Source organism: Dipodomys spectabilis, unplaced genomic scaffold (assembly GCF_019054845.1).
Source record: "Dipodomys spectabilis isolate Male_0828 unplaced genomic scaffold, ASM1905484v1 ptg000132l, whole genome shotgun sequence".
Classification (NCBI taxonomy): domain Eukaryota; kingdom Metazoa; phylum Chordata; class Mammalia; order Rodentia; family Heteromyidae; genus Dipodomys; species Dipodomys spectabilis.
The window spans coordinates 2691513-2710228 of NW_024870809.1; the positions used below are offsets into that span (position 1 = coordinate 2691513).

The window sequence follows — 18716 nt, forward strand, 5'->3', positions numbered from 1 at the left end:
AAATAAAAATGATTTTCACTGGGGCATTTTAAGATATTTTTGAACATGCTTTTGCAATACAAAAGTCCAAGAAACTAAATATAAACATACCATATTTTGAAACAGAACTTGGTATCCATAGGGAAAATGGGGAAAACATTGGAGATACATCTTATAAGAACTGAATGCTTACTAGATTTTTCTCCAGATCATTAAAAAACTTTGAAAGTATTATGACTTGTCAAAATAAATTAATTGTAGCATAAAGAAATGTTGGCTGATGGATCTATGTGTTTCTTACAAAACATGTGTTCCATAGCACAGGAGAGAATTCAATTAGGTATGTTTAATTTTGTTGACTTAATGTCCAATGAGGGTTTTGGTATTATACTTGTACCTTGTTTTCCTTTTGGATCTTTGAGAGACCCTCATCTTTGCTTAAATATAGATTCTCCTATCAGGATTTCAAGGTGCACAACTTGGACTCACCCAACAAAGATGTCACAGTTTCAGTATGAACTTTTTTCTAATATCATGAAGGTTAATAAGTTAGTGTACATGACAAATCAACTACCTCTTAATCATCTTTTGAAAATGTGACAGGATTTCACCATTTGAGCTTTCTTTAGATATATAGTTTTTAAAAGCCTCTCCTGAATACAGTTACTCCTCTCTGCTTTCAGAAAATGTCTTAAATGAATCCTTTCCAATACAAATGCAGAAAAATAGGTACACAAACCAAGCCACCACTATAGAAGAAGAATAAAAAATTGCAACTCTATTAGGGCATGGACTTCCACATGTTCACACAGTACTTGCTCTATTTTTTTGTTTGTTAGGGTTTTTTCTTTTTGTTATTTTTTCTTTGCGTTTTTTTCTTTTTTTTTTTAAAAAAAAAAACATTTCGACATCTTGTTTTCTGGACATCTAATGACAATGAGAGTGAAAAACACCACATTCGGTAAGGGGTTTGAAGGAGGTTTGAATGCAAGAGGGACTACTCTCTAACTTAAAAACAAACACAACACTATGAAGAGGGAGTGTGCATCTTTGAGAATTCTTTTTCTTCAAAGTGAATGCACAAGATGAGGGGATTCACTACTGGCTCTTTCGCTTCACGGTAGATGTGACCACTTGATGGTCACTTCAACATTGCTGCCCCAATGGGGCTGCAGTTCAAGCTTACAAATAAGTTACGTAATCTGAGGGAGTAGGAAAAAAGGCTTATAAGAAGTATCTATTCATTTGAAAGTTAAGAACTCCCCACCCCCTTTGACTGTCTTGTCTTCATCTTTCCTGCAGCAGTTCTATTTCAGTCTTACTCATGAAGGAGATGGAGAGGGTAAGGCTTGAAGTCCTAGCGGCTGCTGTTCTTAATTGCTTCCTTTGCAGCAATAATCAGAGGAGTCAGGCTGGAGAGAGGCTTGGCTAATTTTAAAAATGGATGCTGTATAAAGAAGAAAAAAATTACTGGAATTCTTTCCCCCAACCAGTATATTGCTTTAACTCTTCCAGCATCCTTTTCTTCATTAAACTGTATCACCCAACTAAACACCATTTAATGAAAAAAAAGCTTGGGCCAGCTTTTTCCTTCAGATTATAGTTTGTCTTTTAGTATCATGCAACCCTGTGGAAAATGACTGGCATGGCTAGAAACTCTTGTGTTTCTGGTAAATGCTCGCTGAATTTGAAATGGACTTAGTGATTTTCTTAGACTGATGAAATTATCTGGGGCAGAGCTCATGCTTGAAAATGACTTCATTGGACCACTAAAGAATTTTGCTCTGAAACCAATAGCTTTCTAATTGTGAAGTATAATGTTGTGTCTCCATCATTTCCCTGTTCTTTTTTTTTTAGTTTTTATTTTTTAACGTTGGCACTGGGACTTCAACACAGGCTCTCAAGCTCTCATTTGGCTTTTTTACTCAAGGCTTATATTCTACCACTTGAGCTATGCCTCCAGTTCTGGCTTTTTGCTAGTTAATTCAGGATATACACCTTGTGGATTTGTCTGCTGGGGTTTATATTGAGCTGCAATATTCAGATGTCAGCTAGGTTGAACCACAAGCACCTAGCTTCCACCATTTTTTCTTTCTTTTAGCTACTCTATGGTAGTTAGTGCAAGTGACTTTGAAATGGCTTCCTCATTGGGGGCCTGTGACACTGTATTTTCTTGGGAATTTCCAATAAAATACTAACTAATCTTTTTCCAACTTTTTGTTGGATTTCACTTCCTTTTCTGACCTCATATATATCAGAACTTGACTCTTACTAGCTCCTTTTTCCTTTTTTTCTTTTTTATTGTGAAAATACTGTACAGAGGGGTTACAATTACATGGGCAAGATAATGAGTACATTTCTTATCAAGCATTGTAGCCTCCTCCTTTGTTTCCCCTTCGCATCCCTTCCCATCTTCTAGCTCCTTTTTCTAATTTCATTGTTTCAATATATCCTCATTAATCTATTAACATATTGTCTATGACTTAATCTCTTTCCCAAACTCTGGCTCTACTTCTCTAAGTGCCTACAGGACATTTTATCTAGAGTGTTTTATCACATTAAATTCAACATTTAAAACATCATGTTAAAAGCACTTCCCCAAGAGCACATGCATACAACATCCAGGGGTACAGAAAAGCAACACCAGAGGGTCACATTGTTTTTTTCCTTGCAAAATAAAAACTCCAGAAAAACAAAACATATTTTCAAATTAAACTGCCAACTTTTCAGAAAGGAAGCAAGCTGTCACTGAGCCATGTATTTGATGCCTGCACTTATGATAATTGCCTAACTCAAAGTACATATCTCTTGACAGTACTCGGCTACTGTCACACATTGAGATGGAAAGCTCAATATAACTCTCTTTTTGTAATTGTCCTATTTTATTTTCACCTGCAAAAGCTCCTTGGCAGATCCTCGCCTATCCACATCCATCTCAAGACAGCGATTTAAAAAGTCACGGAATACAGCTGACAATCTCTCAGGATTCTGGAGCTCTGGGGTTCCATTAGTGGCTATCAGATATAATGCCTACAGAAAAAAATAGAATCTATTCAGCACATACATATTAGGCTCATGGGTTAGCACAGAATGCACATACCAATTTTCTTCAAATTTATACTCAGTATCCTAAAATTTCCATATTACAGAAGGCCAGTGGCATGCATTTCAATGTTTCTGTAACGTTTAGAATGGATAATATTGGCAGTAAGGATATCTATGAATAGAATTGGGATGAAAATAACAGATTATAAATTTTGAGAAATGAAAAAAAAAACAGAAGATAGTGCATAGGTGAGAAGCAACTGGTGGTAGACAAGTTTTTAATACTTTTGGAAGTTGTAACCCTATTGGTTTAAGTTAGAATTCCCATAATGTTTTGACTAAAATTAGGGGAAATGAAAGAAAAGTTTACACTAGTAGTCTTGGTACCTGAAAATAATGTAACCATTATAAAAATGTAAGTTGGTAATACTTGCTAAACATCTCTGACATTATTTTCATGTAAGATCAAAACAGAGACACTAACTCATAGTTTGCTGAAGGAATGTTTCTAGATTTAAAAAAAAGAGAGTTGAGCCCAGGAGCATGAGTAATCACAAAGGTAAATCATCCTTGAAGGTCCTTAATAGCAGAACAATCTGACCATTCTTCATGCCTCCCATGAGCAAACAATTATAGAGCATTTAGTATTCATGAGGCATTAGACATTGATGATCCAAGACAGTAATTTGGCTTTCAAAGGACACACAATTTATCTAGGGAGGGATACGTCTAGAGAGTGATAAGAACTAATATAGAAAGTTATGAAGTACCACATAAATACAAGGCTAAGGCAATTTGCACTAGAATTCAGAAAAAAAATCTTAGAGGAAATTGGCATTAGAACAGTGTCTTGAAGAATAAATTGGAATTTGTCTCCAGATATTATCACTAACATCATGTCTGCCCATATGAACATCTCCCTAAGTCTATCTTTTCGATTATGATTTTATCTTTAAATAGTTGTACCCATTCAACATATCAGTTCAGGACTGGCTTTAGCTCAGCGGTTACTTCTACAAGCATTCTCAACATAGCAGTTCATAAGTATAATGCATCTTTCTCCCCTATTTTCACAATTTCTTGTGAAATTGTGTGCATGCATGTTGATCCTGGAGCTTGAACTCAGGGCTGAACACTGTCCCTAAGCATTTTTGCTCATAGTGTTCTGCCACTTGAGCCACAGCTCTGCTTCCAGACATTTTTTGGTGTTTAATTGAAAATAAGAGTCTTAAAGACTCCTACCCAAGCTGGCTTCAAACCATGATCCTCAGATCTCAGCTTCCTGAATAGCTAGAATTATAAGGGTGAGTGACCAGTGCCTGGATCAAATTTCTTAATTTCATAGGATATCTATTGATTATTATAACTGCATTCTTCCCCTTTTCCTCTCATTCATTAACCTCTCTCCCTTAGACCTCCTCCCACCTTTCAAGTGCCAGATTCCTGGTTCCTTAACTCTTAAGAAGATTTTTGAAATGAACTCCAAGGCATGGACACAAGAGGTTTTTCTTTGTTGTTGTTGTTGTTGTTTTTAATGTACTGATTTTTTTTTGTTTCTTTTGTCTGTTCATCTCTCTATAGTATATCCCCTGTTGTCACTGTATTAGGTTTTGGTACCTTAGTTTTTTTAAAAAAAGATTTACTCCCTCCTGATGTCTTTAGCTTTGCTGCAAATTCATCATCCTTTCCCTATCATGGCTCTTAATATAATTACCACAAATAATTTTTCAATCTCCTTGCCCATGCAAGAACATCTGGTGGCAAGTAGAACAAGGCTACTTTTTTCTCAACACTATATCTTGCATGCTTTTGATGTTTAAATATTCCTCATAAATATCATTTTAATGACTGCATCATGGTTTATCAGGTAGATACACCATAAATAATGGTATTGTAGCCAATTTAAAAAATACTCATGAAAAAAGTTGAAGCACATTGACATCTAAACAGTTTTCTCCCAGTGGCCATATTATTGGTGACTTACTTTTTAAAATACACTTCTGTTTTCCAAAGTTTCCACAAAGAACACAATTGCCTGTAATATCTTAAAAGCTTCCAAAATATTATTTAAAAGTAAAATTTAAAGGCCTTGGTGTCTAATCTTCATCCATTTGCTTTGTCCTCGTAGGGTTAAACCAGCTTTTCATCAAGTACTATCCTTTCAGGGAAACAAAACCCCAGACTACTTCTTTTTCAATTATTGTTTTCATTTAAAGTGTTACAGTATTATTTCCAACTGTCTTCCATTGCAAAAATCCATACTTTTCAGTTATAAAGTGGGCTAAACTGGATTTTGTGGACTGGCCTGGAAATCTAATCACCATGCCTAATGCCACTACTATGGGAAAATGCACTCTGAGTTCATTTAAAAATGAACTTTTGGAATACATCCTGTGTGTAAGCTGAAGACTATCTTCATATAAAAGAAAATTACTTTCTTGCTTTGTATGTCCTTCCCCCATGGTATAACCCCTGCTTTCATTGTATTTGATGTTGGTATAATTTGTGGAGTTTTTAAATAGGGATACAGGTGGACCCATTGCATCAATGAGATGTGCAAGTTGTTATGTTGCAAAACAAACTTTACAACTTTGGCGGGGGGGGGGGGAGGGATTGAGGGATGGCGGGGGGGATAGGAAGGGGAATAAAAAAGAAAAAAAAGAAAATTACTACACACACCTTTGTTAATGAGAAACAAGTACTGTTGTAACGTAACAATGAAAGCAAAAGGGAATTTTAGAGCAAAGTCAAGACCTAAATGAAGAAAGACTGAGAAAAATAAATCAATCATAAATAAACACATGTTGGTTTTATCTGAGCAAGTGAAAATTCAAAGAAAATGAATTGGCTACTGAAAATCAGACTAGTGACTTCTATACTTGGTTATTTCTGACACAAGTAAAAAAGCATAGGAGTATCCTTGTGTTTTCCTCACTCAGCAATCTCCGTTTATGATACTCATTCTCTCGATTGCCCTTTGTACCTACATCTCATTTCACATTGGTTCATGAATACTTGATCCTTGTTTACAGAACTATCTTTTCTTTTGGACCAAACACCCATGGAAAGTAGTAACTGTGTCATTATCATATCTAAATTTGGCAGCAATTTGTTCAAAATAGGTGCTTAATGAGTGTTTTTGTTGTGAATGAAAAGGAAGCCAAAATGTATACATCTACTTGATCTAGAAATTTGAGAGATTGGTATAGAAGCACTAAAGCTAAGAACCTAAACTATTAAAATATAAAATACACAAACATGAAGTACCTTTTCTGAGTTGACGAAGCCTGACATGTGATAACCTTTGACTAACCACTGCTTATTGTAGAAGAAAGAAGGAGTTCCTGGAGCAGTGAAAATAAAGTGTTGCCATCAAAGGGAAGGAAATAGAGGGTGGTGCCTGTAATCCTCGGTGTTTGGGAGACTCCTTTTCAATTGATATTTATATGTAGTAGCATGTACCTGCCATCTTAATCTATGCGGAAGTCTAAAATTAACAGGAGGAATGCAGTTCCAGGCCAGCCCAGGGATGAAAACTATGCATGACTCCATGTCCATGGAGGGATGCCAGACATGATGGCACATGTGTAACATTCCAGCAAGTAAGGGAAGCCTAAAGTAGGTGCATCTTGGCTCAGGCCAACAGTCAGTGGGAAGTAAGGTCCTATCTCACAAATACCTAGTAAAAAAAATACAGTTGGAGGCATGACTTAATGGTAGAGAGCTAGCTAGCCTAGTAAGTGAGAGTTCCTGTGTTCAAATGCTAGTAATGCCAAAAATTCAAGGGTGGAAAACTAGAGAAAGATGACTACAAAGTGTCTAATATGGACAAACTCAAAGAGCTGAGGGAGAAAAAAATAGTTTATGGAACTTGAAACAGTCCAGAAACTTATCTTCTCTGGCTTACTTAGAGCACAGAAATTTCTCTTGATTAATCTAATAAAAAAATAAAAGGTCTGCTTTTTCCCCCTAACATGAGGCAATATGAGTTTCATCTTAACTGGCTTTATTTATAATGTGAAAAGGACAATGAATGGCAGAAATTACAGCTTTATTGTGATATACACATTACTTAAAGTTTGTAAGGTTTGAAATGTTTCAGAATTCTGCATAACTCTATTTAGATATTTATCTTGACATAGAACACAGATATTACTGACCCTGATGTGCAACTAAATTTACCTAAGCACTAAGAGAAAATGAGTTTATCCAGTTGAAGGGATAATTCAATTTACCTTATTGGCAATTTCCTCAAGTTTGGAAAGATCAAAGCAGTCATCATAGAAATGACCACATCTCTTTAAAGAAGTTCCAAAACAATCCATATGTACCCAATAAATTTTCATTAAGTCAGTTTTGCAACAGAACTAACCATTTAATTAAAAAGCTTTAGTTTGTGACTTCAGTTCATTATAACAGTTTATAAAGTTTGTGTTAAAACATCAAAAAACAAACCAGAGGACTTATATGGAAATGTGTTAGCAACTATAAAAGACTTCAGAATCAATACGAAGACACACTTTACAAACAGGATAAAGGTGTAGTAAAAACAAAAACTCTTTTAGTAACACAAATATTGGGGTCCCAAAACGCACTTTCCATGGAAACTATCATACATGGTACATGGGCTTAAGGCCTAATTCACTAAAGCCTATTAAACTTAGAATGTACCTAAACTATATAAAAAAAGCTTTTACCTGTATCTCAATATCTGTATGCCGAGATATAAGATTTATTGAATAATTATTATTCATGTAATTCACACAACAACCTCCTGAGGTAGACTATTACAATCATCATTGACAAGAAAGTAAATGGTCCCATAGGATTAAAATTAATAATTGACAATGCAAGAATCAGTATTTGGATCCAGATGTTATGCATCCATAGCCCATTATCTGGACTGCAGTACAAAACCACCTCTCTTCCCAGTCTCTAAGTTAATTCCAGCAGAGAGAAACATGGATAGTCAAGAACTAAGGAAAATTCATTATGAACAACTGCCTTAGTTTATTTCTACAGAGGAAACAGATCACTTTGCAGCCAATCATTCTCTCTATCTTGGAAATTGGGAATGAAACATAGGTGTCCACTTCGAAGATTTGCATACTGTATTTCTCTCTGTGTGTGAGAAGAAACATTATATGTAGCATGTACATTCTGGTATTGTCTGTAATTTACTGACTTCCAGATTCTTTTATCATTTTAGACTTTCAACTCATTGTTTAATAAGCAAGATTTGACAATGAGTGACTTGACACCTTGACTTAGTTTGTTCATGGACTGAGTTTTCAGAGGTTAAAGTCCAGAATATACTGTTGCTTATGATGTATTGATGGATTTCAGATAGTCCTAACATTTCCTTTTCCTCTGAAAACAGTAAACAAGCACCAATCTTCAAAATTAAATCACTAAGTTTTAAGCAGGATTGGATCCCATATTTGATTCAACTTAATAGTCTTCTGTAATAGCAGTGTGATTTGCTTTAGCTTCCTTCCTGTCTTGCATGAAAATTCTCATCTGACACCAAATTATGACAAGGACTTTGTTGTTTTTTTGCTTCATCCTTTAAAAGCCATTTAAAATAAACATATAGCTATATTTCCCTGTAGACTGATAGTAACAGGTAATTAAGGAATATATGCTAATTAGGTCAGTACCATCTGAACTGATAAGGAGATGGAAATGCTAATTTCCTTGATTTGGTCAGCATAGACTATATGTATATGCCAAAATATTACACTTTAGTGATTGTAACCCCTCTGTACAGTATTTTCACAATAAAAAACTTGTTAAAATGAGAAAACTTATTCAGAAAAAATTTGTCATCTATATTTAACACATTATTATCCAAACCTCCCATTTCTTCTTCAGCCCACACCCAATTTCCTGTCATAGGTACCTTTAAACATTGTACATTTGTTCATGTCTCATCCCAGAACATTTAGAGCAGGGAAGAACTAACTAAATCCCTGATTCTTTGGGGCTTTTCTTTTTTTATTTATTTTATTTTTTTTAAATTACCATATTCAGATTAAATCAAGCTGACTGTGATGTGATCTGAGAAACATGCATTATTGCTCACATAAACTGATTTCAACTTTTCTTAAGGGTAGCTAATCAGCTGAACAGCTCTGTATAGAACAATATACAACCTTTTCCATCATCCTGCAGAGTGTAGATTGTATGTTCATGTAACATCTTTATCACTAGTGTTCTTCACCAGTTTCTCTCTAGTATTACTATCAACATGAGGTTACCAAGTCCCACATGCAGCATGTTTCACACTGTGATCAAATGTATTTGCCTGGTAAGATAAGGAAGATCTTTCCATTATATAAGATATGGATTTAATCTGGAAATGATCAGACAAATGTCCCAAAGGTGTTTTCTAAAGATTATTCCTTTGAAAGCACTCTTAAAGACAACACTCACTCTATTGATAGCCGTTTTGATGGAGCTATAGAAAGCTGGAGCCCACATGTAGTCAAAGTACACAAAATCAAAGGAAGGAACCCACATATTCCGTCTTTACCAAAGTAAATCTCATGTGATAACTCAATATAGAAAATAAACTATTTTACAGGAACCAAGAACTCTACCAGGAGATTTCCCTCGGCCCCTGTAACAACCCAAGGAACTCTAAGCAACTCTAGAGTTTTGTGGAACCTAATGGAAAATAATCACTTGACTAATCTAATTCTACTCATCAGAAACAATAGGAAATGGAAGCTCAGCAAGAGAAAACCTATATAAGGTCACAGAATTCCATACTGGTACAATTGGGAAGATAATTCACTCTTCAACTCACATAATATATAAAATTAGTGGAGACACTAGAAAGCTCCTTTTCCAGTTCTCTCACATTTATTGGATACTTTGCCATCTGAGTAAGGAGACAATTTTTTAAAAATTTTCTTCAAAAATACAGGAAAGAAAGAAATCACAGGGAATGCTGTAGCAAAAAAGCTAGCTTGATTCTTGAAATATGGTTTAAACTCTGACTTTCCCTGCATCAAAACCAAGATTTTTCTTAATGAATTTAACCTTCTTTACTGAGAGCCTTTTCCAAGATATTTCAGAGTAACTATTCATAAGAATGCAAATGTTTTTCTAAAATGATATTGCTTTTAGATTAGAAAAGCATAAATCAAAATGACATCAAAGGTCAGAAAAAAACCTTAATTACAAAGAAAACCCTGACATTCTTGGCAAAGTCATTTTTCATTGGCAAATGTGTGTATCTTAAAAGCCATGGGAGGTGGAAAATCATGTGAATGGCATTTCATTGGGCAAATGCACATCATAATAATCCAAGATTATTCTCTTCAGAATAAAATTTTATTCTGAGGGTCTTAACTACTTGTTATGAGTATGAGAACTGTTAGAGAACTAGCCATACACATCCCTGGATTATACCCAAACCATGCTGAAGAATGGAGAGATAATTATAGGATAAGAAAATGTCAGACTTGGCCAACAGTGCGCCTCTGGTCCCCATATTTTTAAACTATCTTTCCCTCCTCTTCTCTAGGTCAGAGTTTCTTGGATTTTACTTTGCTGTGGAATCAATTTCTTATTTGGCTGTCAGAATTCTGGATCATAATTCACCAGGTTGAGCTGTCTGCTTCTGAATTACACTCTAAATGAGACTTTCAGCTTTCCTATGGCTAAGTCCCATTTTCCTATGCTGAATTTTTGACAATCAATGCTCCTTAAGAGCTGTCTGTCTTTTGACAGGCAATCTTTTCTTCTGATTAAAAAGGAACCTCGTTACTATTCTATAATTATTTTACTTGTAGGTATCCCAACTCTCCCCTTGCCCTCCTTTTCAGCATAGGTTAGCCCTCAAAAGGAAGAATGTCAACAACTCATCAATAAACTTTGCTGTTCCATAGTGGCTTACGGAAAAAGAAGGGAATGCTCCCAGCTCCTCCTGAAATACATTCAAAACAATATTGACTGAGTGCTAGCAGAGTATGCTTGCTTCTCTGGTGCTCAGGAAGTTTATGTCTGACTTTAATTCCAAATGAGCACGCGCCATCAAACCCAGACATTCCAATCCACAGCACAGCTTCCAGTGGTTGGAGGAATAAGATGAAGTTTGGACTTATTTTCTGTGTTTCAGTGGCTAGAGATCTCTAATTCTACTTGACTTTCTGCCGTAGATATACAAGCTAACTATAACCATGATCCTCTAACAAAAGTGAGAAAACTAACATTTGCATGAAGTTTTAAGGCTGAAAAAAAAGAGGATGATAGGGAGCCTGTTAATGTAGAAAACAAGTTTGAATTTAGAGGCCTGCTCTTCCATATCGATATCTGCACATAAATATAATGCACCCTTCATCATGAACAGCAAGACTGATGGCTATAATATAGACTCTAAATATATGTGGTAAGTACATAGTAGCTTCCACATTATAATGATAAACTCTATTTTCAGGAGAAGCAAATTTGAAGAAGAAAATGACATATCATGGACATACATGTTTAAGTAACAGCATTTTAAAAATAATGTTACTGGACTGCTAAGTCTGAGACAGGCAGATCTGAACATGATTTCTAGTAGGATTTGCTACTGTTACTCATAATTTTTAGGTGGAATGTACAGTGCAGCATAATAGACTTACCATATAGCTTTGTATTTCATCTAGTCTTGGGTACCACCTTTCTCTAAAGGTTGGAATCTAGTACCATTTGGTTTTTAAGTGCCACAGATGATTCCCTTGTATAAACAAGGAGGAGAACCACTGGTATATTATCCATGGTTCATTATTTATACTACATATTATTTTTAGCATTGATACTAGTAACTCATTGCTCAATGTTTGATACAACCTCACAGATGCTGAAAACAAGAATAGAAAGAGAATACTTGGACAAAGGTTTGGAAAACTATACAAAAAAAGGATTAAAAAAATGAGACTTTACAAATACCAAATTCCATCAAAACCTGTTGATATAGCTCAATTATTTGTGAATGCAGTTGTTTAAAAAGAAGATGCTATCTTTGTACTAAGGAACAAAACAAATCCAAGTTCTATTTCGCAGAAGTGATCATGCCCCTTATTTAGAATTAAGTCATGGGGCTGGGAAGTTGGCTCAGTGGTAGAGTGCTTGCCTCGCATGCAGGAAGCCCTGGGTTTGATTACTCAGTATCACATAGAAAAAAGCTGTAAGTGGCCCTGTGGCTCAAGTGGTAGGGTGCTAGCTTGAGCTGAAGAATTGAGGGACAGCGCCCAGACCCAGAGTTCAGGCCCCATGACCAACAATAAATAAATAAATAAATAATAGAATTGTCATTATAATTAGAGTTCCTAAAAACATAACTTTAATGAACAAAAAACTCTTATCAATAGAAGGCCAACATTTGGCTTGCACATACACAGAGTATGACTAAATTTTTAATCCCACTCACTTAAGCGAACAGAAGGAACAAGGATTTTTTCTTTTTCTTTTTTTTTTTTTTTTACTGGCGGCTTCATTAAAAATGCTCATGAATCACAGAACAACATGTCCAAGGCTAATGATGTTGAGTGCAAAGTCTTCTGGCAGTGGGGGATGGTAAGAAGGTTGTCTCCTTTCTGTCTCTGGAAGAGTACCAACTTCATAACATCAATATAGTTAATAACACTCTGACCTTTAAAAAGCATTTTATAAGAAAATTAGGGCAACTACTACAGAAGAATTTACATTAAAAGAAAACCCAATCATTTTATAACTGTGGGGAAAGTGGCCAATTCCTTGCATCAAATATATGTTAACAAGCAGTATTCATAGAGGGTCTGCTCAATTGCAGCTGACACATCAAAAACAGAAAGAAGCCACGATGTAATGTAAACAATATTGAAATGTATACCATATTGGAGACTTCACCTTAAGCATGTCCTGTTCAGTGTTAGCTGCTATGCTAATTATACTGAACAGTAAAGAATCCTCTACTCATTGGGTTGGGAGAGTGGGAAAGTGCTAGAGAGTGTGGTGAGTTCAATCTCATTTCACTTGTGAGTAAAATCAATCCAAGCACTGTTCCTCTATTTTCCCTTTCTTCCCTTTCTACTCATACATGAGTTTTCACAGTTTCTTTACAATAAGCTAGATACAGTGTGAGGTGATTTACACATAATATTCATTTTTTATGTCCATCCAGGGGCTTGATCTCAGGGACTAAGTGCTGTTCCTCAGCTGTTTTGCTCAAGGCCAGTGCTCTACCACTTGAACCACACGTCCACTTCCAGCAGTTTGGTGATTAATTGGAGATAAGAATCTCATGGTCTTTCCTGTCCATAGAGGCTTTCAACCAATATCCTCAGATCTCAGTCATAAGCCACTGACACACAACTATTCATTTAGCTTTCACGCCAACTCAGTAAGATAGATATTATTCTTATTTTATAAAAGTCAAAATGGCTCAGAAAAGTTTTAGGAGACTTGTAGTAAGTCATACAGCTGGTAGGTGGCTGGTAGGTTGCAGAGTCAGGAAACCTAGACCTGCCTGCCTGATTACTGATACCCCATTATTTTTTCTACAAGTGCATGCCACCCTCCATTTTACCACACTATCTTCTTTGCACTTTTTTCTCCCTTCCCTTCCCTTCCCTTCCCTTCCCTTTCCTTCCCTCCCCTTCCCTCCCCTTCCCTCCCCTCCCCTCCCCTCCCCTCCCCTCCCCTTCCCTCCCCTCCCCTCCCCTCCCCGCCCCTTCCCTCCCCTCCCCTCCCCTTCCCTTCCTTTCCTTTTCTTTCTTCTAATAGGCCTACCCAAAAATCTAAAAATAGTGCCTAAGTGACAGGTAGTATTTGAAGGATTTTAAAGGAAACAGAATGAAACTGGGTGTTGGTGACTCACACTTGTAATCCTAGCTACTCAGTAGAGTGAGATCCAAGGATTGCTGTTTGAAGTCAGCCTGGGTAGGAAAAGTCCATGGGACTCTTATTGCCAATAAACTACTCAGAAAAGGCTGCACGTGGAGCTGTGGTTCAACTGGTAGAGTGCTATACTTGAGCAAAAGTATCACAGAGACAGTGCCCAGGCGCTGAGTTCAAGACTCAGGACTGCCACACACACACACACACAAAGAAAGCAGAGTAAGCCTGGCGCCCAGTGGCTCACGCCTGTAATCCTAGTTACACAGGAGGAGGATTGCGATTGAGATCTGAAAAGCCAGCGGGGGGGAAAGAAAATCCGAGAGATCATCTCCAATAAACCCCTAGTAAACCTGAAGAGGCGCTGTGGCTCAAGCAGTAGAGTGCTCGCCTTGAGCTGAAGAGCACAGGAACAGCACCCAGATACAGAGTTCAAGCCCCACGACCGACAAAATAAATAAATAAATAAATAAACCAGAGTGAATCCTGCACTCCTTGATACCTCTCCTTTGAAAGCTCTAGCTTATTTTGTATTTCCCCACAAATCCCCCACATATGGCCTGGTAAGCAAGATCCAAGAAAATGCAGGCTATCTTCAGGTTCATGTTACATCTTTTTCTCTCCAATCTCACCATAGTTTTAATGACTACATTTTTTAACTCCCAAATAAGGGCATCTAGACTGAGACATTGTTTTCTTTAAGATAACATGAAAACAGCATATTTGAACTCAAAGGTTTAAAAGTATTTCTGTTGTCTAGGAGAGATAGTCTCAGAATAGGATTGGCTCAATATGGACTTGTTGATTAATTGGAAGCTGATCACAGAAGGAAAATAATGAGGAAATTCAGAGTAAAATTTTATCAGTGGAATTCAACAGGGTGGTCTTTCTGGCAGGTCTTTTTGTCATGGTCATAATGTAGGCTTCCTGAACCTTGTGGTTTGTTAATCTGCAAGTACTTGCTTAGATATAATGGATTCTAAGACAAGCTGTTAATTATGAGTTTTAATCTAAGGCTAGAAGATGCCTATAAAGATTAAAACTTGTTTCCTTTTTTCTAACAATTAGCAGCCTGGCTAAAGAGTGATCAATTATAATTGGAAAACAGAAGAAAGTAATAAATGCCTTATGGAGACCAGTTGTTTTACAAAGCCATTTTATTTAATCCTTAAATTCTGCATGTTATAAATTACTCATTAGATGGCAGAAAGCAAAATAGCCATAATCCATTTAGTGCCTCCAAACTCCAAAGACTTAGAGGAGGAAATCCATGGAAACAACAGGCCTGATGTGTTCTTCCAGTCCTGTTTTTTTAATGGGCAAAGGTAGAAAAAGCCCATGTAATTATCCTGATGCGCTGGTCCATAGGTCAGGGGGGTCATGGAGAGCTGACCCACAAATGGTGGGAAAAGGCCCTTCTTTTCCACTCAACCCTGCAGGCAGCTAATCAATGTGCGCATCTCACTTCCAGATTGTTTCATGAGACCAGAGCAATAGCCCATAACATTCATTAGGGCACTCACTCATATCTCTTGTTTTCTAATCAGTTCAAGGATGAGAGGACAAGTACCAAAGAGAAACTGGAAGTGGGTTGGGAGAAGACTGCTCCTGTGCATACATAAGGAATGAAGCTCTCAGTAGCAAAATGGTCAAGTGAAAAAAACTAGACAATTAGCTCATAGGTTGCTTTGCATGTAAAGAAAGCTACAAATATTTGGTTTCAATATGGATTTTGCAAGCTTAAAGAAAACATGCTTTACTACTTAATAAGGACAATGATTTTTGTATGCCAAGGATAAAATTCAATTTTAGACTTAGTGGTAATGTTGTACATAATATGCCTTTATCAGAGGTGTGGTGCATCATTTATGGGGGTAGAATTTGAATTTGTGCATATTTCTTTTTTTAATTTTAACTTTTATTGTGAAAATACTGTACAGAGGGGTTACAATTACATGGGTAAGATAATGAGTACATTTCTTATCAAGCATTGTAGCCTCCTCCTTTGTTTCCCCTTCCCATCCCTTCCCATCCTCCCCCCACCCTCCTTCAATATCATATCCTTTATGTGTATGAAGTAAATTTGTGGCTCAGATTAGGCTATATACAAGAAAATGGCTTTGGCTTGTGTTCTGAGTAAGCACTTCTTTTTCTTATTTTTATTCTTGCTTGCTATTTTCCCCTTATGATCAACAGCACATCTCTGAATGAGGATGGTGGAGTTAAGCTACAAAATTGAGTTTTTGCTTTGGAGACATAATTGGACCATATGAGGTTGAAATGTTTAATTTTACAGTAGCAAGCTGAGTTATCCAACCCAAACTGTTTCCATTCATTTTCTTCTTGACAGTCTTCTAATTAAGTTTGTGATTTCACCAGGCTGGTACTATCTCTGTATTACATTCAATATTTCACCAAGCCGTTGTTGCTCAATAAATCATTACTGATAATGAAGGAAAATCCAATTTTTAAAAAATATAGCTGCTCTAGAAATGCATTTATTTACTTTGTCAAAGTAATTACAAAGCAAGTGTTTCCTAGATAGATCATTTAAGCATGACGTGATAAAAACAACCCCTTATTCCCCACATCTTCTTTTTCTAAATTTCTTCTGTTGTTTTGTAATAGTAGAAAGCTATATACTAAATACTTTAAAGAGCTCATGTCATTAGAAATATTGAGACCAAGAAATTTTAGAAACCTGTTGAGATGTCTTAAGAAAAATCTTAAAACTCCTATTAATGTTATTTATTTGATTTTTGGCAATACTGGGGTTTTGAACTCAGAGCCTTTGCTTGCTTAGAAGAGTACACTACAACTTGAACCATACTCCTTGCTTTATTCTTTTGAATACAATGCTGGTTTTTTCCAACTTGATGTCTTTGGATTGTGATGTTCCTAATTATACCTTCCACATAGCTAGGCATCATTGATTTTATGGTCACCAAAGAAAAGAAAGAAGCAAGAAAAGAAAGGAGGAAAGGAGGATGGGAAGATGGGAAAGGGAAAGAGGGAGAAAAAGTGTTTCTCTTTTTGGCAATACTGCGATTTGAACTCAGAACTCCATACTTGCGAGGTAGATGCTCTACCACTTGGGCCACATTCTCAAACCTGATAACTTTTAAACTATAACTTGGTGCTCCTGTTACTTGTCCCAGGGAAAAGCCTGTTCTTGACACTTTTGATAGAATCAAGAGTGATACTTGGTCTTTCCTGTTTTCTTGGGATGAAGTACCTGGGTTTTCTTTTGACTTACCCTGAGTGGATTTTCATTAAGGTAAGGGGGTTCACCTTCCACCATTTCAATTGCCATAATTCCCAGAGACCAGATATCAACTTTTGGACCATAAGCTTTTCGAGTTACCACCTCTGGTGCCATCCAATAGGGTGTTCCCACCATAGTGCTTCGTTTACTTTGCTCAGGAGTGATCTGGGCACAGAACCCAAAGTCAGCTGTAGAGAAGAAACGTCAATTAAAATAAACCCAAATCATTGTCTTTTGATAATAGGTTACTTTCAGATAAGACTGAAGCTTCCTTGATTAGACCCTGGAATTCCATAACTGCCCAGCTAATAATTTTTGTTACCCAATCTCTTGGCAGCTCCTAATTTTACTGTATTTGATCTTGGCAAAGGGCCCAGAAGTAATTTGCTGGTCCTGATTTTAATGTCTTTTGAAATAATTGACTAAAGCCTTTTCTCTAGACTTCAGTCATAGTTCCCTCCCCAATACTGTTTCTTAAAGCTTATAGAATCTTTCATATTTCTAGAAGCCATTAGAAATTCTGAAATATTAAAAAAATCTAATCACAATCTACAGGAAAAAGTGTTAGACAAATTCTTTGGATTATAACTGCTTTCAAGGAAATCCCTTTCAGTGGTCATTATTGTATTAAGATAGTAGAAAAGCAGAAATTCCCTATTTTCTCAAACATTATCTGAATCAAAATACCTACTCAATTTAACAGAACCGTCCATCCCGAGAAGAATATTGTCACTCTTTATGTCTCTATGGATTACTTGGTTTGAGTGCAAGAAATCCAAAGCTTGGAGGCACTATTGAATGAGAAGAAAGTTCTAATTATATCATATTTTTTAAGATTCTAAGTTCCATTTCTAGACATTTTTGAGCAAGGGTGTCACTCTATGTCAACTGAAATAGATTAGTTAATGTTCTAATACCACTTAAAATTAATATATACTCCATTGATGGCTCCCATGTCAGACTAAGCTGTGAAGAATGAGGATGAGATACATAGTATAGTTATTCATACAGTGATACTAACAAATAAATATAATCATATTTTGGCCTCATCTGCAGGATGAAGATTGTTTCAGATAAATATTGGAAGAAGCAGTTTACATGAAGTATTATATGATTCATTAGTTTTGTAATGTGACATAAGAATGTGCTTCTGAAATAAGTTCCCTAAACTGATTCTGATGAACAGCCTGATTTAGGAATGGCTCCTGTGCTATGAAGAAACTACAGGTACTCATTTGGATATGCCTTTTTATTGCAAATGCTAAAATATAAAAGCCGATACAAAATATGAAAATACAAAATTATATAAAATATAAAATATAAAAACATACACAAGGTACAATATTCTCTTGACTGACTAGAGAAACCAGAGTTTTTCCATGTGTGCATGTTTCAGGTATGGAAAATAAGAGAGGCAAACAAGAAAGGAGGAAATTTACAGGAACTACTTAAAATAATATATGGAAATGAAATGTGTTTGTTTCCATATCACTGGTGAAGTTTCAATGAGTCTGTTTTTGCTTTTGTTTGTAGAAAAGCTTATCTAAACAAATGAGGAAGA

The 18716-nt window shown here is 36.1% G+C and overlaps 1 protein-coding gene across 5 annotated transcripts in view; it reads right to left on the minus strand.

Annotated features, from left to right (window-relative positions):
• Window positions 1-1239: 1239 nt before the first annotated feature.
• The window catches only part of Pak3 (p21 (RAC1) activated kinase 3), an 87998-nt gene continuing 70521 nt past the window's right edge, over window positions 1240-18716 (minus strand). For all 5 annotated transcript variants that reach the window (XM_042690049.1, XM_042690048.1, XM_042690047.1 and 2 more), the window contains 4 exons: window positions 17847-17946; window positions 17147-17343; window positions 2872-3009; window positions 1240-1426 (listed from right to left, as the gene is read on the minus strand). In XM_042690049.1, the coding sequence (XP_042545983.1) occupies window positions 1337-1426; window positions 2872-3009; window positions 17147-17343; window positions 17847-17946 (525 nt within the window). In that variant the 3' untranslated portion in view covers window positions 1240-1336. The remainder of the gene's footprint in view (window positions 1427-2871; window positions 3010-17146; window positions 17344-17846; window positions 17947-18716) is intronic.